Source organism: Opisthorchis viverrini, assembly GCF_000715545.1.
Source record: "Opisthorchis viverrini unplaced genomic scaffold opera_v5_494, whole genome shotgun sequence".
NCBI lineage: Eukaryota > Metazoa > Platyhelminthes > Trematoda > Opisthorchiida > Opisthorchiidae > Opisthorchis > Opisthorchis viverrini.
In genome coordinates, this window is record NW_008752154.1 from 234503 (window position 1) to 259188 (window position 24686).

General features: G+C 46.5%; 1 protein-coding gene across 1 annotated transcript in view; it reads left to right on the forward strand.

Moving 5' to 3' along the window:
• Window positions 1-18815, forward strand: part of T265_15426 (hypothetical protein) — a gene marked incomplete at both ends in the record, with an annotated part of 27710 nt that extends 8895 nt beyond the window's left edge. Inside the window, 9 exons of the mRNA XM_009178056.1 lie at window positions 2459-2559; window positions 3079-3211; window positions 4885-5157; window positions 6308-6675; window positions 6764-7023; window positions 7660-7985; window positions 13098-13305; window positions 16532-16650; window positions 18548-18815. Coding sequence (XP_009176320.1) covers window positions 2459-2559; window positions 3079-3211; window positions 4885-5157; window positions 6308-6675; window positions 6764-7023; window positions 7660-7985; window positions 13098-13305; window positions 16532-16650; window positions 18548-18694 — 1935 coding nt within the window. The remainder of the gene's footprint in view (window positions 1-2458; window positions 2560-3078; window positions 3212-4884; window positions 5158-6307; window positions 6676-6763; window positions 7024-7659; window positions 7986-13097; window positions 13306-16531; window positions 16651-18547) is intronic.
• Between the last annotated feature and the right edge of the window lie 5871 nt (window positions 18816-24686).

Sequence of the window (24686 nt, forward strand, 5' to 3'; positions counted from 1 at the left end):
TGAATGTGAACCCTCAGCTTTAACACCCTTTCGGTATCTGGCTATCATGTCACCCGAAGAAAGCACGAGAGATAAGATAGTCCCGGATTGCCCAAGCCCAGACAGGAACAGTGGGGATGTTGGGGTTGTGTTCGAACCACAAACCTCCCGGTCAGTAAGCTTGCACCTCAACCACTGACCTGCTTAATCTATTGCTATCAGAAGGTGGAAACCAGAGCTGAGTGAACGTAAGGAATCGATGTTATCGTGGGCAATGATCCGATAACCAGCTGATAAAGACTTGTCGTATGTTGTTTATTCGCCTGACATCGTTCTGTAGTATACATCTGAAGAGATACAGGTGAAGAAATAAACCCGATGTATCGTGCAATAGCTTATATCTCTATGCTTGCTTCCTGACTGATGTCAAGCTTAGGTAGTGGGTTTTTATTTTGGGCTAAGATAAAATCATGTAGATAGCACACATCAGCACGCCTGCACATGAATACTGATTTTTATCCCAGTGTGTAAATGAATAAATGAAGTAACCGTGAAAACGAGGAGACCGATTTTCTGTCAAGGGAAGAGTTTACAGTGCGGTGTTGCGATCCATACTGCTTTATGGATCAGAGACATGAATCCCACGCACAAAGGACATACGGAAGATGTCAGTGTTTGATCATCGGTGTCTCCGAAGCATTGGTCAGGTCTGGTGGGAACATCGGATTAGTAATCAACGGAGTACGAAAACACTAGCCAGTAAATTTAGTCGGGCTGTCAACTGCCGCCTTCCTGGATGGGGACCCGGGACTCAAATCACCAATGGTTAATGACACTGGCGGAAATGGCCCAATCGCGCAGTCAATTGCGCTCGTGCATCAAAGCTATCGCCTTCAGTGCGTAGCTACCCAATTTCCGAACAAACTGAACATGCCTCCGTCTCCAAGGCTTGGCGTGTGCGTTCCACATTCCCGTTTTCCGGTGATCGAAATCGTGGCAGCTAGAATTGCTTCTCGCCCCCTCACAGAGTTTCTAACATGACCTTGTGAAACACTTTCTGATTATTTTGTAATGCACTACTCATAAGGTTGCTGAAAACCCCTCGACAGCCCGCTCTGTGATTACCCTATAACTACAGTTGTAATAATTTCCCTTTGTCTCCATAAAGGGCCGTGTAGAGCTACCGTGCCTTTTGACATACCATAGTGGGCGGAGCAGGAAGCCAAGGGACCGATACAGAGTGGCACTACCGTTCAGCAAGTCACAACACATGTCTTGGAATAGTTATTCTTACTTCGTGTTGTTGTCCCACGGGACGACGTGATTACGATACGGAACTCTGTTAAATGCTATTGATCACTGTAATTGTAACGAGTCATTATTCTATTGATACAAAGGGAGCAGAAATTAGCAAAGTACACTCATTTGCAAATAATTTGGATTTTCGAGAGACTCATTTGGAACCCAGCTGAGTCTCTCGTTCGTGATGTATCCAGGCAACTGAATGTGCTGCACCAGGCCGCCTCATGTTTCAGTCGCTACGATATTCGGGATATCGCGATACATGTATATCTTTGTAATGTACTACTCATAAGGTTGCAGAAAATTCGTCGACAGCCCACAACTGGTTTCGCCCTTCTTGGGGCTTATCAGGTATGCGCAGTCCCCGAGTGTCTGTCAACCTTATGTTCCACTTGAACCAAAATTGCACGAATTTAGCGAAATGCACTCATTTGCAAACTAATTTGGTTTTTCGGGAGACTCTCCTGGAACCCAGCGGAATCTCTCGTTTGTGATGTCTCCAGTAAAACATAAGAATGACGGGAACTCGGGGACTGCGCCTACCTGATGAGCCCCAAGAAGGGCGAAACCGGTCGTGGGATGTGGACGAATTTCCAGCAACCCTGTGAGTAACGCATTACACATATACTGTGATCAGAAAGTGTTTTCCATTCGGTTACTGATTGTAACGATGATCGGATTCCGACTGTGGAGTAATCCAAATCACTTTGGAAGTGTTTCTCCTTGGGGTTGTTGCCTCACCGGTCGCGCTCCTCAGGCTGTTTGTGTATCCGAGCTCATTTCTCGACGACTATGGCTGTCGTGTTCCATAATACTCGTGGATGCCTCTTGTGCCACATGAGGTTTTTTCTTGCCAACATTTGTAATAGTACCGTCGGCCTCTGATTTGATGCATATGTGGGGTGCTCACCAACGCTGATGATCTTGAATACGCATTCTCTGACTTGGTCACTTGAATAACTTCACAAGGTGGCGGGTCATCACCCCCCCCCACGCACAAACGCCCAACGTACATTATTATGTATGCTAGTGCTCGGTGGCCTATGTGTCCATCCTTATCCTCTTCATGAGTCTAGACACAGCTGTGCCAAAAGGATGCCATGGGTTTTGGGTCATACGTTGTCGGATACAGCCTGTAAGGAACCATATATTCATGTCTTTTTCTGTTTTTCTTCAGGCCGTTTCAAAGATTCGCGAGTATCTTCTTCAGAAGATCTATGCCCTGCGGAAACCGTTGACAAACTATCAGATTCCACAGAATCAGATGCTCAAATACAGGTGAGTGTGGTTGCCGATCTTTTCCTTTGTTGCTTGCCTACGGTCTTAAATAGTTCGGAAGAGACTGTGTTAGTTGCGGAATATGGCTTCCAAGGTGGTGTTTACAAACTTGGAATCAATACCTTAAATGATCGAACAGAAGTGGTCTTCTGCAAGGAGTGGTTTTTCTCAGAGGGGGGACAACTGTTTCAGCTTTGGACCTGTCGTCCACTCCAGCTAACTGTCAGTCGGAGATACTTTCAGGGTGACTGCAAAATCGTTCATCCATGTATACATCCTTTTTGCTCTCATTACGGGGAGCAGTTTTCACGTCCTCTTCAGAATCGGGACACTGAAAGAGGGACTAGCTGATTTAAGGATATGTTGAACTCCACCCGAAGGTAATAGTTGGCTTTGAGACAACCTTCTTAGACGTCTAGATGGCTTGTTGCACGCAGGGAAAGGAGATCATATGGTTCTTGACACTTGTAGGTTCTGCGCATCGGCCCATCATTACGTTCCCCTTATTGTTTCTTCCAGATTCTACAATGAGTTTCTTCTGGCACATGATCGTGAAACGGCCATCGAAATACGCAACGAATACGTGACTACTATGAGCAAGGTTTATTATTCCTATTTTAAAGCCTACTGCACAAAACTGAATAAACTGCAAGTAAGTCCTCATACAAGTCCGTCCTGCTTTGTCAGTGAATTTCTCCTCATTACGGTTTTTTGCAGAATCACTACGGAGCACAGTGGTCGCCATCATCGCACCACTGACGCAAAAGTAATGGGCAAACCATGGGGCTTGAGTACCGCACAACAGTAGCAGCTTAGTTAAGTAAAGTTCCCGGAGAAAGTGAAGGGAAACGAGCTACTTACAGCTCCGAGCACTCATTCAAGCAGTTTGGATAGAAACGACACCAAGGAGGTCAGTTGCAAGGGTTCACAGCCGTGTTTCGCAGTGTCTCCCACCAGGCTCAGACGGAGGATCACGTGGACCCTTAGAAAAAGTTGTCATTCACTCCCAAGTCATGCTCTCCCCAAATTTGAGTTTGTTTAGATATAAGTCATGAGATGCCGGGTTGTTCAAGCCTAGAGAGTCGTTCATTTCGGTGCCTAACTGCCGTGCCACCCGAAGGTCGCACGAGGGCTGAGATACTGCCAGGTTCGCCAAGCCTAGACAGGGGAAGTCGAGAGGCAGAGGTCGGGATCGAACCACGGACCTTCCAGTCAGTAAATTGGCGCTCTAACCACTTGGGCCATCTCGCCTAGACAAGAGCGATTGGGATCTTGGGACTGAGTTCGAATCACAGACCTTAAGTTCATGTTTTAACCACGAAGCTACCTCGAGCTCGAATTCCATACGCGCTACTGAGAAACGACTGATGACGGGTGGAAAGCTGCCTATTCTATTCATCATATTCACTACGTTCTTGTGAATTATAACCTAAGCATATCAGTGATGGTTTTCTCAGGTGATCCGAGGCGTCCTGCTTGAGATTTCGGGCAATTAGAGTAATGTATAAACTCTTCGTAGTGAATGGCCTTTTGCCTCTCGTCGGTCTGGACCGGACAGATGAACGGCATAGAGACGGTTATTCGTGGGGTCCTGAGCTCCAGAACTGTAAGGTATACTAACACCGGCACAAATTATTGCCGCAACTACAGTATTGCCTGAACCAGGTCGTCGGAAACGTATGAGTAGAGGAATACCTTAAGCGCTGTGTTTAAATCTTGCGCCCGGGTTTCAGAAGTTAAGCGGACCTCTGTTACAAAATGAAGATTGTGCTCACAGAATCATTTTATTGATCCGTCTATTCAAGAGTTTGCACGGTGTTCGCTGCACTGCAGTTAATTTTGAGTGAGAGGAGGCGAAAAGTAATGTTTTATTGACTACTTTTGTGACCACCTGACTAAAAGTGTCTACCACTGGTGTCTGTAGAGGCAATATGGGAAGGTGGGGCAGGACAAGAGTTACTAGATAACGACAGAGAAAGACGAAAGGCCTCGGCAGTTGCTTGACTTTGCATACTCATTCTGATGTATGCAGCGATCAAGTCGTTTTGGCTGCCATCACCATCTCGAGGCTGACATGGCTTGAGATTATTTTTAGTTTTGTAATTCTTGGTGATCCTTGGGCTGTGGAGGGCTTTACTGGTACTCCGATAGAATTTCAACACAATGCCTTTCTATGTGGATAGTGGTCCAGCCGCCTGCGTTTTTCTATGCTGATCTTACAACATGCAGACTGAGGCGTTATCAGTGGATCCGGTTACGACGTGTTCTCTACTTTTAGAACCTCTATTAGGTCTGATTCGTTTTTTTTCCTGACCCCATCTCCAGCTCGACACAACCGCAGAAAAGGATCTACTTCTGGGAAAACGTCTTGATGAACAGAATCCGGCTTCTGGTGTCGGAAGTTCTGTACTCGGATCGATGACATTCTCCTCCACGAGCTCACTCACAACGATGAACGCAACCGGCCATGCTCCAACACCGAGCAATACCCGACTCGGTCTGTTCGGACTCGGAGAGCGTGCCACTCGTGTTTTGGGCAGTACTGAGTTGGAAGCACCCATCATCCTTCCTCATGTCGCTGCTATGGCTGACGTTAAGGTATTGTCTCCACTTTCCCTTGTTTTCCCTAAATTTCGTGGAATTCTGCTATGCGAACCCTATTGTGCCAGAAATGTAGAAGAGCTGCGCCGCTGCACTATAAAGCCGTAACCTGTAGCTTAAGGGTTAAGCTGCCAGTTTTAAGGACAATCTTCATTGGGTTTCATTGTTGGCGGTTTTCCCCACCACAGTCGCTTCCTTTTTGGGTGACCAACTCAAAGGACAGCTAAAATGGCCCATTCCGGTTTCTATGCTTCAAGCGCCAGTCGGTCTAGAGAGAGCCATTCACACGATACGTGAATTAACTCAACCTTACCGTGGTACTCCTTAGAAGTATGATTTTCCGCAGCTACTGAGCTTCACTTTTGTATCCCCCCCCATATCCGCACGTTTTCCGACCATGGTCGATGAATTCGCTGTTGTTGCTTTCAGCAGAATATGTCAGATGCTCATTTTCCAAGTCCTTTTCCTAGAGTCGGTCTCCCTTTCTGTCGGGACGCTTCCAGACATGAAAAGTACATGCGCAGAGGACGACGCGTCCCTGAGGTCACTATTGTTATCACACGTCCCGGAAAGCAGGCGCGTTGGCGGAGCTTACCAAACACGGTTTAGCAGCATCCGACCAGCGGAGTGGGTGTGAAGTTGCTCACGACAGGAACATCGCCATTGGCTGGACAGAACGAACAAGCGAATGACCACAGTTGGTCATTTAGCCATTCTGTGTACTTACGCAGAATAATAAAATAAAATAATCGTCCAGCTGTAGCACCCTTTAGGTGCCTAGCTGCCATGCAACACGAAGGAGGCACGAGGGCTGGGATACTGCCAGGTTGCCCAAGCCTAGACAGGGGAAGTCGAGTGGCAGAGGTCGGGTTTGAACCACGGACCTTCCGGTCAGTAAATTCGCGCTCTAACCACTTGAGCCATCTCGCAGAAGCTCTGTATGTTTTTCCTGACAATACAGCCCCTTCTCGGGCTCACTGTTTTCTTATCGCGTAGTCTGGCAAGCTCAGTTTCTGCGTAACCAATAGACGGCCACTCACGATTCAACACTTTCCAAAGGCTGTTGTACATTTCGAACCCTAACAATGTCTTTTCAAACAGGTTTCAATTAGTCTGCGCTTCACGTTGATTTTTCTAGTATTCTCAGTGCCGTGCTGTTTCCTCCAATTCCATTCAGTATCCCGCCGAAGTATTGTTCCGCTCCGTCCACTTTGCCTTATTGGATGCCGTGTGTCGCGAGTACTTCTTCCTGTCGGACTTTTTCCTTCTCAGTACTGGCACAGTTCGGTCACCAGCCACAACTGACTCAACGCATCGTCGTACTGAACATGGCGGCGCTCTCATCGCTCTGTTCGACCAGGTGCTGGGAAGAACCTTCAGCTTACTACACAAACAAATTGAAAGCCATTTAATTCCGAGCATGTCGCATGACGCTCTCGGCATGTTACTTTGTCTTCAGTTGCTGCATGCGTTGCTTCGAGTGGCTCATCATCGCAACGTGCCAGTCCTTGACAAGTAAATCGCAATAAAGTTGACCCAATATATGCTTGAATAGGTCCCATTCTCGAACAGGCATTGAACCGTTTTTTCTGGTTGTTTCCAGATTCTGGACCTCCATAACAGAAAGCTTTTGGGTACATGTGACTGACAGGCTAGACGCACACATCGCCTCTCTTCAATCCGACTTTGACGTGAACGCCTTCGCAGGTAGCGCTCGCGCCCTTTCTGCGAATCCAGGCGGTAGTCTGAGTGGAGCCAACTTGCCAGCTCGTATCTACTCGCTGCTACGACCTCATCCTGTTGCCCGCCGGTACGCTGAGCTGGCGGCCAGTCTACATTCGATTGGACACAGCTATCCCGGAAGTGCGTACTCTATTTTACGTGTAACTGTTTCACGCTACCTGACACACAGTACAATAAGCAACCACCGCTATAGAGCTTATTCTAAAGAAGCCAAAAATTCCTAATCCTCACTACGCACCGAGCCTTGCAGAACGCAATGCGACCTGTCCATCCCAGTGTGAAGAACATTTTCGATAAGTATCCTAAGTAGCCTCTTTGTAATGTACTACTCATAAGGTTGCTGAAAATCCGTCGACAGCCCACGACCATTTCGCCCTTTCTGGGGTTCATCAGGTAGGCGCAGTCCCCGGGTTTCTGGCAACCTTATGTTCCTAAGTAGCCTTGCTATTCGATTGCCCCTCACCGGGGGGTTACCACGTCTCACCTAAAGGTTCCAGGGAGCCTGTACAGCAGAAACAAATTTCGGCCGGATAGTGCGTTCAATGACTTGAAAACTCATTCAGTGATTATCCTAGCATGTGCGTTTACGAAATTGTAGTAGAGTCTTTGCTGCAGGGGGTCTTTCTACCATGGACTACTCACTCATTAGGTTTGGTTTCGCGTGACGCTTAGGTCATGGTATGAACTGCTGATATAGCCGGATCGTCTGCTACCACTTGACCCTTGTGTTTTCGCCACCTCCCCTCTGCTTTTCAGCACCCTTGCTATCCGATACTTCGTTGTCCTCGACGAAACAGCCGTCTGACAGTCGTCGTGCTGGTTCGTCCTCAGAACTGTCCCACAGTCATTCTGATACCACTTTCTCCAAGCGACCTGACGGTGAACAGATTACACGCTCTGCGTCGTCCACACCACATGAACTTGAACCGCCCTCTATCGATGCTCGCATTCTAAGCCGCTTAGCTCAGCTGCACACACACTTGGAGCAAGTACTCGTGCGCCTGTCAGACTTCCTGCCCAAACAACGGTTGAAGTGGGTATTCTTGATCAACAATTACGATCTGATCATAAGCGTTTTGACGGTAAGTTTTTGTTTCTTGGGGCAATTTCGCTACGTCACCGTACACCTAATTCCTCATTCATTCTATTAGGAAGGTCAGATTTCTGAAAGCAACCCGAAATCTACTGAGACCCTTAGCTCTGATAGATACTGACCAGACAGACAACGTAACATGCAGCGCGTCACAGCCTTGTATCAAAGCCAAATAGTATGCATCAGCGTTGGACCAAGTCCAGACAGTGTCCCTCCAATAAATAGCTTGAGGCCGTTTTATTTTTGCACTCGCACGCACGCACTCGCTTATTCGGATTATGGCTGTTGTGTTCCCTTCCGTGAATCTTTTTTTCCGGCACCAGGCACTGGATTGGGGTCAGCAGTCAGATACAACAGATTGGCGAATCAGCAAGATATAACACCTTGCTCATCAAGCCAGTATCACATGGTGTGTGATTAGCTGAAGTTGGTGCTTTCGATAATTGTCTTTTGCTACCTTCCAAACACATTTTTTGCGGTTGATCATTCCGGATCTCCAACCTGTAGACAGTCGTTCTTTAACTGACCGAGAGTTTCAGACAGATTTCGAATGAGTCTCCCTTCTGCACAGACTTAAACGGTTTTGTCACGTTAGTTCACAGAAGAACTCTTATCAGATGACCTTTCTTTGGCAATATTCTATGGTTAGGGTTAGTCTTTGTTCAGTCTGTTGTGAAATGACCCGAATTCCTGTTGTGTTAACGGACCAGGTATCAATTATGGTAGTGAACTAACGGGAAAGCGCTAAGGTCGTCTGTTTGAGCATCCTTGTTAAGAACCCTCTAGGCGGTCCAGATAGGTTTGATACGAACCGTTGGTGGTAGTCTGAATTCACATGGCCGCATCCGACCGTTGAGGTTCCCGAAACGGAACTTTGAGTGACGCGTAGGTTCGACAATCCCGAATATCAAAAGGAAGAATTGGGTTCGTAATTCTCCGGTACTATTGACACAAGGGTATGCGAATGTGCACAGCAAACCTCAATTGTCCACGTTCGTGGCGTCAACAAGTGCACGAGTCTGTCACTGACCGGCACAGTGCAATGTCCACGTCCGCACACCAAACCTTGGCGAGCGGAATGACGGCTCAGTAGCGTGGGTTGCGGTCGTCCCTTCCGTCTCGTGATTCCCATTGGCGATGAAATCACACGAAAACAAGTTGAGGCAGGCTCAGCGAACGGGCACGAACGCGCATGGGGTGAGTAGGTCAGCTGCGCACATGCATACACAGACGCATACTAATACACAAGTTTCTGACGGGACGACCTTTGCAGCAAGGTGAGTGGTGGTTACAACTAGCAAGACGATTAAAGATTAAAGGTACATTCAGCGGAGTAAGCAAATGGATGAGATAACTATCAAGAGGTCAAGTTAGCTTCAATACCGACCTTCCCTCTTTTTACGGTTCCATACGGGCTCGTTATAGTCGGCCACATCAATCGATTACCGCCTAAATATCCCTCTGCAAAAGCCGCTGAATGGTTGAAGGTTGGCCCATCTACATTAACAAATCGCGTCAGCCGTTCGGCTACAGTCAACCCACCTATGCCAACAGGCTTGACCATACCGTGAAATGTGGATTTGATCAACAAGTACACTTGGGAAAACCAGGTGTCCCTGTTACACAGGCACAATCCATTTCACATCAACAGCAATGCAGCATTGATTAGGGCGAGCACGCGTGTGTTCTTTTACTCAGTCTAAAATAGCTTGCCAACGTAGGTCGTTCTGGATAAACGGTGGTCAAGTGAGTAAGTCTAACCGGCTGGTACACTTTTATTCGGTATGTGAGCCCCATTGGCCGAAGCTGAGACAACATTGACCGAACAGTAGCAGACAACTAGCGAATATGCACTCATTTGCAAACTAATTTTGGTTTTTCGAGAGACTCACCTGGAACCCAGCTGAATCTCTCGTTTGTGATGTTTCCAGGCAACTGAATGTGCTGCGCCAGGCCGCCTCATGTTTCGGTCGCTACGATATTCGAGGTATCGCGATACATGTATATTTTTGTAATGCGCTACTCATAAGGTTTCAAGTAGAACATAAGATTGACGCGAACTCGGGGACTGCGCCTACTTGATGAGCCCCAAGAAGGACGAAACCGGTCGTGGGCTGTCGAGGAGTTTTCACCAACCTTGTGAGTAGTGCATTACAAAAGCAGCAGACAACGTTCAACAGGTTACGGTCACTGGCTCGACAACTCACCCTTTATCCTGTGGCATTTTTCACGGCTATTTCTATAAATGGGTCGTTGGTGGTGTAAGGAGAGGTATAGTAGGATAAGGAATCCGAGCAAGTCCCGGGTTAGTAAAGGGCGGGAATGCCAGTTTAACCAGGATAGACTGTAGTCTGGTTTTCAGACGCCCTATACGAGACTGACAAGCGGGGATATGGTTAATACCGACAAGTGTGACCCCCTGTGTGGATTGTGAACAATTTGTGGTTGCAAATGCACTGTCAAATGGCAAATAGAGTATAATTAATCGGATAGTTTGTAATAAAAAATTTCAGCCAACTGCTTGATGGTGAAATTTCAACGGCAGCTAATGACCTCCCTCGCTAGTGAATAGCTTAGGATGCGGGCTGTTTCGAGCATGCTCCCAACTTTTATTGTGCGGCTTTGTAAATACGGGGATAGGTGAACCTCGGTGTCAAGAGAAACTTGGGATCGAAAACAGTTACTCCCACGCCTAGTTGACCGTGTGGTATCTTGGCCCCCATACATACTGACAATCTTCGGTGGCCTAATGCCGAATGAATCTCGTAGCTAAAATTCATCCAGTGCCTGATACATTCTTAGTGTTACCTGTAGTGAGCCATCACCACTCCGGAATCTTGATTATTACCCTGAAATGTATCCTCTCCTTTCCACGGAAATGGTGATTACACCCAATTCGGACTGACGGAACTGCTATTTGTAACCTTCTTCCGGAAAAGTGTTTTTTAGGGGTGGCGAGTGTTGCACTTGATCCATCGATCCATCCAGACTGAGTTACACAATTACTTGCTTCCCCCCAAACGACCTGTTGCTACAGACATTTTCCCCCTTTCAGACAGCGATTTTCACACAAGAGAATGATTTTGATCCATACTGTCTAGCCAGAACACCCCGCACTAGGCCACATTAGAGGGCTGATCAGCCTCCTGAAGGAGTCTACAATGTAGATTTCTTGCGTCGCTAAAATTCCTCAAACATGGCCGTTTAGGACAAACACAGCTGTAACAATCTTTCGGTGCCCAGCTACCATGCCACTTGAGGGAAACACGAGCGCCGGGATACTTACAAAGGCAGCAGACAACGTTCAACAGGTTACGGTCACTGGCTCGATAACCCACCATTTATCCTGTGGCATTTTTCACGGCTATTTCTATAAATGGGTCGTTGGTGGTGTAAGGAGAGGTATAGTAGGATAAGGAATCCGAGCAAGTTCCTGGTTGGTTAAGGGCGGGAATGCCAGTTTAACCAGTATAGACTGTAGTCTGGTTTTCAGACGCCCTATACGAGACTGACAAGCGGGGATATGGTTAATACCGACAAGTGTGACCCCCTGTGTGGATTGTGAACAATTTGTGGTTGCAAATGCACTGTCAAATGGCAAATAGAGTATAATTAATCGGATAGTTTGTAATAAAAAATTTCAGCCAACTGCTTGATGGTGAAATTTCAACGGCAGCTAATGACCTCCCTCGCTAGTGAATAGCTTAGGATGCGGGCTGTTTCGAGCATGCTCCCAACTTTTATTGTACGGCTTTGTAAATACGGGGATAGGTGGACCTCGGTGTCAAGAGAAACTTGGGATCGAAAACAGTTACTCCCACGCCTAGTTGACCGTGTGGTATCTTGGCCCCCATACATACTGACAATCTTCGGTGGCCTAATGCCGAATGAATCTCGTAGCTAAAATTCATCCAGTGCCTGATACATTCTTAGTGTTACCTGTAGTGAGCCATCACCACTCCGGAATCTTGATTATTACCCTGAAATGTATCCTCTCCTTTCCACGGAAATGGTGATTACACCCAATTCGGACTGACGGAACTGCTATTTGTAACCTTCTTCCGGAAAAGTGTTTTTTAGGGGTGGCGAGTGTTGCACTTGATCCATCGATCCATCCAGACTGAGTTACACAATTACTTGCTTCCCCCCAAACGACCTGTTGCTACAGACATTTTCCCCCTTTCAGACAGCGATTTTCACACAAGAGAATGATTTTGATCCATACTGTCTAGCGAGAACACCCCACACTAGGCCACATTAGAGGGCTGATCAGCCTCCTGAAGGAGTCTACAATGTAGATTTCTTGCGTCGCTAAAATTCCTCAAACATGGCCGTTTAGGACAAACACAGCTGTAACAATCTTTCGGTGCCCAGCTACCATGCCACTTGAGGGAAACACAAGCGCCGGGATACTGTCAGGTTACTCAAGCCTAGACAGGAGCAGTCGAGGTGCTGAGGTTGGGTTTGAACTACGGATCTTCCAGTCTGTAAGCTGGCGCCTTAAACACTGAGCCTTCTTGAAGTGGACGCTGACCTTGTTTCGTTTTGTTGTTCCGATGAGTTACACTCGGAACTAAGCAGTCCACCCGGCGACGTCTGCTTTACTCCGATGAAATCAAGCAGATTTTCACGTTGTTTGGATGTTGCGTTCGAGTCAAACAGCAGCTAGACCAAAAGTAGTGTAATACTCTCTCGAAAGGCATACACCTTGGTTGCTGGCGGTTTCTATGACGTTCTTTGCCTTCCACGTCTTCGCAGTTCGGTCCGTCATCTGACAAACAAGTTGGTTAGGGTTAATTTTGGAATTATAGGGACCCGTATATACTTCAAATGTTGTATACTCTAGGAGCATGCATAAGATCTTGTCACAAGTGTCTGCTTTCGTTAGGATGTCCACTCACCTTGTAGAAAACTGCGTTTTACAGTGAATTCTCGCGTGGCGTTCTTCGAAACGCTCTCATAAAGTAAGTTGGATCAAAAAGTACGTCTGATTTGGCTCTGTCAACACAACTAATGAACTCGATTTCAACCTATTTGTAGATATTGAGTATAGATGTGGTGACAGATATAGATATCCAGCTGTTGCATTGTGTGTTCACAGGAACGAGGGGCAGGTAATGCACCAGAAGTGAATCGATGTCGTGAGGCAGCGGCCAAGTACACCGCGGCGTTCATTAACGAGGCCCTTACGCCGTATTTCGGAAGTCTAATCGCCTTCGTACACGACTTTCAAGCCAATCCTCCTGCCTCGCCACCCGCCTCGGGTATCGATCAAATGGAACGCTCATCAGCTGTTCGCAGTGATGAAGGTAAGTTCCCGCGAAGCCGTATATCTGCCCGACATTCGGGTTAACACAACTCACTCACAGGTTTAAGTGTTTCTGGCCCTAACCAAGTGGCCTACAGTCAGTTGATTGTACGATGACTGGAAGACTTGAATGGAGGTATCCTAGTTAGATGGATTAATCACGTTATTTAATCCTTGTAAGTTCATGGACTTTTGAATTTAACATCAAAATCAGGAATGTGAAAACATCTCTGGTCGTCTTACCACTCTTCCATAGTTTTTATCACACAGGTATTATTTCTCCTGTCACGTTTTTTGCGCAGATTACTCACGGCACGTGCGTATTTTCTGTTCACCGATTGTCCTTACGAGAAATCCTATGGTGTTTCCGTGACATCCGGGCTTAGTTCCCTCCTAGCGGATTTGTTTGTGTGGAATTCCTTTGATCTGTGTAACTGATGACAAGGTCGACACAACCAGTCGATTACCAGCAGATTTGACTTTCCCCTCCTCGGGTGTATGTTTTGCCGTAGAATGGGTTGAAAATAGGACTACTGTTCCAAGGTTACACCTAAAATATCCAGACAATGAATCAAGGAAACCAAGAATCGAATTGGACAATACACTGTTTCATCCCTGAATCTTAAGGGATGTGTGTATCAAGCTACAGTACAGATTGTTTTGTTGTATGACTGTGAGACTTGGCCTATTCGAGCAGCGGAACTGAGACGTCTTCAGGTGTTCGACAATCGTTGTCTCAGAACCATAGCTCGTGTGAGTTGGTGTCGGCGAACCCGTAATGAGGCAGTTAGAAAGCGCGTCTTCGGTTGTGTAACGGGTACTTCCATTAAAGAATGTGTCCAGCACCAGAAGCTGCGTTGGTTGGGACACGTGTTGCGTATGCCGAACCATCGTTTGCCGAAGAGAGTGCTGTTTTCCATGCCCAATTCGGAGTGGCGTAAACAGAGAGGTGGCCAACCCCTGAAAAAAGTTGATAGTATGGATGCTGTCGGTGCTACTGGCCTTCCAGGATGGGGACCGCGTGATTCTCACTGTGCCTGGTTGAAGACACTACAAGATATGACTGCCAACCGATTTCAATGGCGTTCTTGTTGTCAGTTTCTATCCAGATCGCCCGAGTGGGTGTCTGGAGGTGTAGGCACCTCGGAATGATTGTGGTAAGTTAGCACTAAGTCCCTTCCCCGTCCACCTTTATTCTTTTCTCTACAATAAGGCTTTCAAATAAATCATGGTTGTACGGCAGTGAAGCATCGCTGTTGAACCCTGATGTAATGCTGTCGATGATGATGATTCGTGTAGCTTTGTTCTACTGATCCTGGGAAGGGACCCGGTTATATACCTTGCTTCAAAAGTTTGGTAGATCTGCTCAAGCGACTCGTCACAGGACGATTTTTTGATGAAATTTGGAGGCGGTGAGAGGACCTAATGTTAGCCTGCCACAAACATTCGGGGTGTCTACACCTCCAAACACCGGGTGGAAACAGACTGTGTGAACCGGTAGTCTTTGTTCGCAGTCATATCATCCGGCGTCTCCGTTTTATCACAGGGAAGGCTAGATTTTGAAGGCAAGTCGCGTCGTCAGCGCTTAGCATTACGAAGTCGTGATTTCAACCCACTGATCATGATGTCTGGGGTACGCTTCGCGTATGTGTCATCGCCACACACCAAAAACCGATCACTACTTGTGCTAGCTAGCAGAAGAAAAAGTTGATGTGGTCAACTAACGACATGTCCAAAGGGTTTGGATGCTTTGGCAGCCAGCAAGTTGGAAGCTAAGCAATATTAACTGCCTATGGCTGAAAGCGTTAAGTGATTTGGCCCAGTGTTGACTTCACTGACGGGTGTGCATTCCCGATCGTCACCTCGGAACAAAGCATACAACATCTGCATACAGAAAACCCACTGATGTTCTATTTTGTCTCACTTCAAATTTGATGTCTCTTCGTATATGCCTCCGTTCTCTCAAGGACTGGCCAACACACTATCAGAATCATACGTTTGACAGCAACTTGGAAGCCCATTGTCACCCGTTTAGTCGACACAGGTCATATGAGCGCGGTTTTTAAAGTGCTATTTAGTTTCCCTAACCAGGCTTCCAAATGTAAACTCACGTGTATCACTCAATAAACAGCTGATCGGTCTGTATCAGGCTAATCATACCCGTTCATAGGAAACAGATAAGGCTACCAAAGGCTCTTCTGCTAGACTGGCTACACACTCGGGGCAGAACTGCTGAAATTTCAGCACAAACGTCACAACGGGGTGTGTTGTCAGTCTTATGAGACTTCTTTCATTAGTTCTCGCCTCGTCTTATCGCTTAAGACAGCTCCAAAACAGAAATTGAAATTAAACTAGAACGTGATGTTGTTTTGCCGTTGGGATCGGACGACCACGTGAGTTATGGACCATGGCGAAGGGTCGATTCCTTGCATGTCACATCTGATGGCACAAAGGGGAGTCGTTTTTCCTTACATGGATTGCCTCAGCTGCTTTGCCGACTCGTTGGTGAAGAGCTTTTTGCTGGATGACGATAGTTTATGCCGAATGATTCAACCGGATTGACTCGGTGGTTGATGGTAACACTGATCCCATAGTCAGCTGATCCAGCTGTGATGTAAATCTATAGATAAACGCCTAGCTCTCCACAAGCTACATTTGCAAGATAACGAATTCGCAACGAAGAGAGAATTTCAGATCGGCACTTTGTCAGCGTTGGTGATCCGATCACTGCTGAAGTGCATCCTCATTTGTGATGCCTGTCTTTGGCAGCAGTTAGGTGCCAAATCCCCTTTTTTCAGCGCTTCAAATGGCACCTGAATGCAGATTTTTCCATCTGACAGTTGTGTTGCGGGATGTTGTCGCAAATGCGCCCCTGTGGACTAGTGTAGGTACCCATCTCCGACGATAATGTTGGATTTCTGCGTTCAGTTCGACGGATCGCACGGACTTTTTGAACCTCGTAAGAGCACTCATGTCCACAAAGCCGTGGAAGTTACCCGCCGGCCATATCACATGGGTAGTTTAATCCTGAGGGGGGGTTAGTCTTCATTCAACAAGGACAATAACCCATTCTCCACCAGGCACAGAATCCCGCGTTATTTTTCACAGTTTAGTGGTTCAACATCGAAGTTTCGTTTCTCAGTCCAAACTTTCATAGACCTTCTATCTGTACTATCGTTGTTCATCAAAAAATCCGTTCTCTAAAATCTGTGGATTTTGTTTTCCAGCCCGTGTCACCAGGATAATCAAAGGTTTCAATATTGATTGGAAAAATTCCATTGAGAAAATCCACGGGGAGATAATGGTGGAATTCGCCAATTTCACACTTGGTACGGAAGTATTTCAGGTAAGGGTCCCCCCAGTTTTTACTCACCATTGATCTTGATCTCGTCAGTACACCGCATTATCCATTTCAGAACCCGGTCAGTAGGAAACAGGGGCGAGATGGACCAATTGGTTAGAGCACGAATTTACTGACCGGAAGGTCCGTGGTTCGAACCCGATCTCTGCCTCTCAACTTCCCCTGTCTAGGCTTGGGCAACCTGACAGTATCCCAACCCTCGTGCAACTTTCGGGTGGCATGGCAGTTAGGCACCGAAATGGTGCTACAGCTGAACAATAGAGCTGTTTCCCAAGGTATTACTCAGGTAGGATGAACGCTGTACCAGTGTGGGGTTGGTAAAGTAGGTATCATTTCAGCATGGATCGGTGGACGGGTAAGGACGCATGGGGCGAGATGGCCAAAGTGGTTAGAGCGCGAGTTTACTGGTGGTTCGAACCCGACTTCGCCTCTCGACTTCCCAGGCTTGGGCAACCTGACAGTATCCCAGCCCTCGTGCCTCATGCCTCCAGTAAGAAACACGCCCTGCACGTTGGCAATTCGTTCACAGCTTCACCATGAGCGACGTAACTTGAGGTTACTTGAAAATGACGTGTTGTGAATAGTTTGAATGACTGTAAGCTTTTGGATGCCAACTTGAGGCTACTTGAAAATGACGTGTTGTGAGTATTTTGGATGCGCGATATTACCGTATTTTTGGACTGAGTGAACTGGGATGGCAATTCATACTGAACAGATTCTAGATTTACAGGTACTTTTGAGAAGATGACTGAGACTACTGCATGAACGCGCTACCGGGTTGTCCCTGCGCACGCCCGGTTTCCCAAGTAAACACTATTTTGGTGACTTTTTGCCTGTTTACAGATCAGGTGGCTGTTGATCTGCTAGCTAAGTTTAACAATTCGCTTGCAGGCGTTTTGTCATCAATCGTGAAGCCATCGCCAGAGTTGGTGCTTCCTCCTTACTTACTCACGCTGATATCTCTTGATGTGGTTGAACAATTAAGAAACAGCTTTACTGTAATTTCATCGGCGCATTTAAAATTTGCGCTACGTTGTGATCCTCATCCCTCGCATTCTATTAGCTCTTGGAGCAGCGTCCTTCCTTATATCAACATGCGAAAACCTGAGTCATGTGCGGTATCTGTGTTCGGTTTCCATACCGATTGACCGTTTCATACACCTGACCTACCACGCATACTCGCCGGTTATTCGCTCGCGACAATCACCAATTTCGGTTGCACTTGGTGTAGAGCCTGTTCGTTATACGATGGTTATAGCTAACACAGTTTTGTTCGTCGATGATCTAGGAAGGTAAGTGTAAATAGCTACGGATTAGCGGTTGCAGCTGATTCAAGTGATTCCTCAATACAGGGGTTTCATTACCGTCTTCATTGTAGAGGTCGACAGTGATGGTCACAATAAATCAACACTGATCACGCGATTGTTTCGCTTGCTTGTCTCATCTGTGGATCGCCGAGGGTGGTTGCTTTTATATCTGCTGTTGTCGCTACCGTGGTGGCAACAGGCCACACTCACCCCGATAGATACACTTTCGTTCACGACTCGACTAGACCCCATCAGGCGGCCTTGCAACCATTTTAGGTACTTCCGCAATCTACGATTGAGCGATGTGGAGCTTCGTGTCTCAAACTAGTTCATCCACAATGTCATCGTTAGCTGACTTCTTGCCGTGAAACGTTTTGTTTCCCGACCACTGTGTGGATGTTTTTGTTCGAGGAACCCTGTGTTTTGGGTGTACGTATACCCGTACCAGTTTTAGAAACGGATATGAGCGTTGAACTATAGTGTAGTGTAGCTGTACCACCGTGTCTCTAAAGCTTCCGTTTGCTTTATTGTCATCTTACTTTTTTTGTCACAGCTCATCTTTTCATTCATTCTAGGCATTACTGGCTGAGTTGGTTCAACACTACCATCGTTTTCAGAAGGTGATGTCGCAAAGCCCGTTCAAAAATATGCCAATTCGAAATCAACTAATCAACATTCACCACATCATGAATGAAATAAAGAAGTGCAAGCCAACCTTCTAGGCGGGTTCAGGAGACTCATATTTTCTTTTCTTTGCAGTGACTTTGTTGACCTTCCCGTATTTTGTGATTGTTTTTCTCTTCTCTGCACTTTATGGCAATGAAACTTTCCCACTGGCCCGGCTGTCATCCATACGTCACTAGCAAATAGACTATTCGGTGGATGCGTGATCTGGAGGGTCCTTCTGGATTCTGTAAATGAATGGATATCGCTGATTCGAAATCTACCGTCTTCAGCCGAGTAGGTTGACACTGTAGGCGAACGCAGCGGTTTTCGTTAGTGCGCACACGCGGTTCTTTGGGTTCTAGCCAAACCACTTCGATTGGACTTTTAGCGCTTTCAAGTTCTCCGTCGCGTTGTCTACACTGAAAACCCAAAGAGAAGTTTGTATTCGCTCATAGGTTCACATATCTGTTATAGGTGAAGTCAACGCACGCATTGTGAAGTCATACGTTGTATCCTTCGAAGTGCATCATCTTTGGCTCCAGGGGAGGATTTCACTAAATCTGTGGGGCCGTGTCTACAAACAATTGTCGACAGCCTCTTAATGACCGTGAGAGTTGACGGGGCTCGTGCGACTCCCTCGGACGGTCGATCACCGCTGTCTTCAAAACAACAGGCTTTAGCTGGCTTCAGTGTATCCGCAGACAAAACGGACGGACAGAGTGGGAATCGCCGAAACGGTGGACGACTCTTTTTGAGATTTACACCATGTAATACTTATGGGATTGGGAAGTGGAGATGGCCACCCAACGTGAATGCTTTGGGGTTTTCGTGGCTGAAGTCCGCTTGGTTTTTCTCGCGTGTGACTGGGGAACCTATAGGACGAGTAACTCATCCAAGTAGTGATGGTTTTGTTAGAGTTTCTTGCTTGGGCTTATTTTGGGTGATTCTAACAAGGAATTCTGAGCCTATCAGGCCCCGATGTTGTTCGTTCAAGTGTCTTTGAAATGGGCGAATGACTTGTCGTTTCCCTACAGTGAGTTCTTTCATTAGTCTCCCATCATCACCATCGATAGCACGACACGATGCTTCGCTGCCGTAGAACTACCATTTATTTGGAAGCCCTATTGTGAAGAAAAGAATAAAGGTGAATGGGAAGGGACTTTGTGCTAGCTTACTACAATCATTCCGAAGGTGCCTATCCTCCAGACACTCACTCAGGCGATCTAAACAAAAACCGACAACAATAACGCCACTGACATCGGTTGGCAGCCATATCTTGTAGTGTCTTCAACCAGGCACAGTGAGGATCACGCGGTCCCCATCCTGGAAGGCGAGCAGCAGTAAAGCGTGAATATCTACCTAGGCATATTTTTGTTCACAGTGACGCACTTGTCCGAAATTTCACCTGTCCAGTCCGTCACAAATTATGCGACTGGTGCCATGAGAAAACCGGCAGTCTCATTTCGTCATTCACATGCATTCGGCTATTGAAGCCAGGATACGATGTTCCAATTGGTGTCAAGTGAACTTGGAGTGTAGTACCTATAGGACAGTATGGTTCACATCAGGGTGCTTATTGGCTCTCGCTCCCACCGAGGAAAGAATTAGGCCCTCGTGTTTTTAACCGTTCCTCGTTTTCTCTAGTCGGTAAGTTGCCTAGGTCGTTGGTTTCCACTTTTATTTCTGCTACTGACGAAGGAGGAGACCCTTCACCACGAAGTCGTTGATTAGCAAACACCAACTAAGCAGTTACAAGCTATTGAGCAGGACTGTATACGTCTCATATGGACATCGTTTTTAAAGCTGAGCATTCCCATGCATCATCTGAAAGTCTTGTGAATATTCATTCACGGTTGCACAAATGTTGACGAATACTACAAAGCAGTCCCACAAGTTCCATAATAAGCTTCACCTTCCATTAGACGCGAGGCATCGCTTCGGCATGGCTACAGACCACTCGCATGTCTCTTCAGTAGTATAAGCCGTTACACAACCATGCCAAACCGCAGGTTTGAATCCATCACAAAGGGTGAATATGTTCACTTGTGAATGTTTAAGAGACCGTCTGAAACTCTGTACCATCCATCATGTGTAATTGAAGAGGAGTGTGCGATTCGACCTCATGCTCATGTGCACCCATAAGGGACAAAGTCGCATCTTGGGTGGGGGTCTACTGGTAGCGACGTCTGGCTGTGGTTTTTCCTGCGTAGTATTGACCCTTGAAGTTCAACCTTTTCGAGGAGTTCCCACCCAGCGGGCTTTCTGATGCAATACACTACCAGTCTGTGTAACAAAGGTCACTGACCAACGGGATCAAATGTCCGGAAATCACAGTAATATGATTTACAACTCCTTGGTCTACCTTGTTGAGCACATTTGGTATGCATTTCGGAGCTCATAGTAAACTGATTAAATTATCCTTCCGTTTCACGAAGTCGAGCTATTCAGATGTTTTCAACCAAAACTCGTTCAGCTCGAGAGAACTTTCCCATCGCCTTACACGGTAAAATCCATAAGTGTACCGAATGGCAATTAGTCTCGGTACAAGGAACAGCAGCCGCTATAAAGTTGTTTACTGGAGCCACTGGACGGTCGAACAGCTAGCAACCACCGAAACTGGTAGTAAACTGATTAAATTATCCTTCCGTTTCACGAAGTCGAGCTATTCAGATGTTTTCAACCAAAACTCGTTCAGCTCGAGAGAACTTTCCCATCGCCTTACACGGTAAAATCCATAAGTGTACCGAATGGCAATTAGTCTCGGTACAAGGAACAGCAGCCGCTATAAAGTTGTTTACTGGAGCCAATGGACGGTCGAAAAGGTAGCAACCACCGAAACTGGCCATAGAAGGATAGCGGTGAGTGTGGGCGAGAACATGGTGCAATATGCATCGGAAGACATGCAGTAGTAATGTAAGCCTAAAGAAGTGGGTCCATACAAGAAAAAGGCTGTTGAAATTGTGTTGGAGCCAGAGGCTCGACATTTAAGCAGCTACGCACTTCCAATCTCCGGGCCAGACACCATCTTACAACAACCATATTAAACATCCATCTAGGACCTCCGCTCAGTGCTCACTAACGCTTTCATAAACCACGGATGTGAATGCTAACACCCGGGTGATTACCTTCACACTTCTCCGAGTGCTAATTTTGACACCTCGAAACCTAATTCTGGATGGGATAGGGGTTTGAGGAGTACGTTTATGCTCTCACTTGCACAACGAAGATCCGAGTGATATTTCCAGACCTCAGATAAAAGTATTCGAGGAAACTGCTCTATCTGTCGGTTTGTGGGACTGGCCCCTACACGTATGCTATCCTCCATCGCCCAGTATAAAGGCGCTCGCAGCCGATGAGCAACTTTCTGACTGTACGGGCCTTGGAGAATGATGGTCACTCTTCTGTCGAGACGTCAGCGCACCCTATTGGCAAGACTTTCGGGCAAACCAGAGACACGCTAGGTGTAGTCATACCAAAGAAAAACCAAAAATTATTTATATGCTCATCTCATTTAAAGTGCGTGCACCGACAAATATGAATCCGGGTAGCCTCATGGGAGTAGGCTGCCGACACAGTTGACACGAATGCTTTGGCACGATTTTTCTGGACAAGTAGTACCCAACTTCGTGCCTCACGTTTGGATTTTTTGGTTTGGTGACTCTCGCGGTACCTCCGGGTATGATAGGTGCATTGTACCGATTGTTAGAAAGCGGCATTCTTCCTCTAGTGTGGCTGGAAAATGGAATGGCTGCATGCCGAGTATTTCGTTCTACCGCCCAAAGTTTTGCTACCTGACACAAACACTGGCTGTCTGAAAATGCACCAAAAAGTCCTGCCTCCACTTCAATACATAAGAATCTACTGTCAACATCATTCAGCAGGTCAAAATCCCAGGCCATTTTATTACACACCTCCACATATACTGTCTTATTGCGTATTGCACATTCGGATGCCAAAGGAAGACTACGAAAACAGGGGATCTCTGGTGTCTCCAGTGTTTGAAACAGCAGCTCCAAAGGTACCTCTGTTTTCGCCTCCACACGCAATACCAAACATTTTGGTGTTGCGGATATTCCAGCACACTGGTCAGCTAGGCTCATTATAGATCAAGAAAATTAGAATAACCAAGAAGTTTAGACAAAGTACCTTTCTAGTGAACGCCTCATACGCGTCGGAGGGAGTTTTCATCGAAGGGTGAACATGTTGGATAGTTTATTATCAATTTTAAAGGAAAAAACGGGCTTTCGAGCTGGACTGATGGTAGCAATAAAATATATTAAACTTGATGATAGTGCTCGACGATACTTCGTCATTATACGCAACAAAACATGGGCGAAAATGAACACGCAGTCAAAACGTTAGGAAACAAAGAAGCATTATCACTCTTTTTCTGATAAAGAGCACCTAGTAAATTAAGGACAAGTAAGATTATATTATTTTATCAGATGTTCCTCTTAATGATGCATGTACCTGTTGCGACCCACAGAATGCCGGACGTGAAAAAAATCGGAAACATTATCTATAAAACCCGAAGAAACTCCGAGATCACAAGGCGAGAGTACCCCGTTTTGCTGATCGCCCAATGTATGATATGGGAAAGAAGCACAATAAAACAACACAACTACCTCCAGTCGCACTGCTCTCAGGGGCGCGAGTGTATTGCCCTCCAAAGGAGATGCAGAGAAATTTAAAACTCTTCAGATTACTTCAGAATTCAGTAGCCATTACAACCTGTTTTGTGTATCTATGATAGTATGTCTGCGGATCAGAGCTACCAGCGAATAATTAAAAACTGAAATGATTCCGTTCTCTGTCTGTTGTATCCGTAGTAATTTACGAGGCAACTTCCCTGGCTGACCTGCGCGAACCGCTGTAAATGATGGTGGCAAAGCACATGGAGGGAATGACCGAAAACTGGTACGTCTATATACGGTTGGGGGTTTCCCTATGAGTTATGGGATTCTGGGGGCTAAAGGGTGGCAGCTGAATGGTCGGAGGATTAAAGGAAACGTCGGACCCACCATCCGCGACGCCCGGCTTTAACCTGTTCAACGAAACCGTCTTGGCCTTGTCGTCCAAATGGATGGTGAGAAACTTGTCTCTGCAACGCACTACTCCAAAGACCCTTGAATGGTTCTTTGAGGCGATAACAGACACGCTCATACATCAAGCAGATCTGCTTGCCACTACAAGAACAAGACAACTTGGTCGCGCTTGTGCGTCCGTGCGATCAAACGCTGTACATGCTAGCTGTAATCTTACGCCGCCCCTGGCCTCAATGTGGCGTGTTCCTAATGGATTCGGGAGTGGAGTCAGAAATAACTTACCTGGGCCGTTGCGTACATCCGCTTTGACCATGCTATGTATGCTGTGTCAACTAATGGGGTGATTCTCCCTTGAAGAGCTCTAATGAGGGCACCAGAAAACGCTTAGTTCCCTTATATTGTTCCACGAGTAATTCACACTATCCCACATAATTTGTGTTCAAACTTATAGGTCCCATGTACGGTGAATCCGCATGAGTAGAAAACGCCAGATAAAATTGATCCCCTATCCGTGGTGGCGTTGCGGGTGCACCAGCATTGGGAAGCCATCATCTAAGTATATCGCTTACGAAAATTTACGCGGAAGGGCGAGCGAAGACTTTTGGTCTCTGACCGCATTTGAACCAGTCACTACATGCCTCCTGGTGCCATGAATCACTTGAGAAAATCAAAATGAATGCTTTGGAAATGAATTTCAGGGGAATTTTACGGCACCACGTGCAGCCCACTATTAGCACAATGTAATGGAATTGTGAGAGTCTACCTAAGTTTCTGGGCTACCACTCAAAGTGGACAATGTCCATGTATAACTAATTGTTCCGAAAGTCATATGCATGAGAGATTTGTTTGAGTGAGTGCATCTCCGAGGTCATTAGTCACTACCGATTGTGAAAACGGCCCGTAACATTGTCATATGCAAGATTTGTTTGAGTGAGTGCATCTCCGAGGTCATTAGTCACTACCGATTGTGAAAACGGTCCGTAACATTATAGAAGTGCGTGCG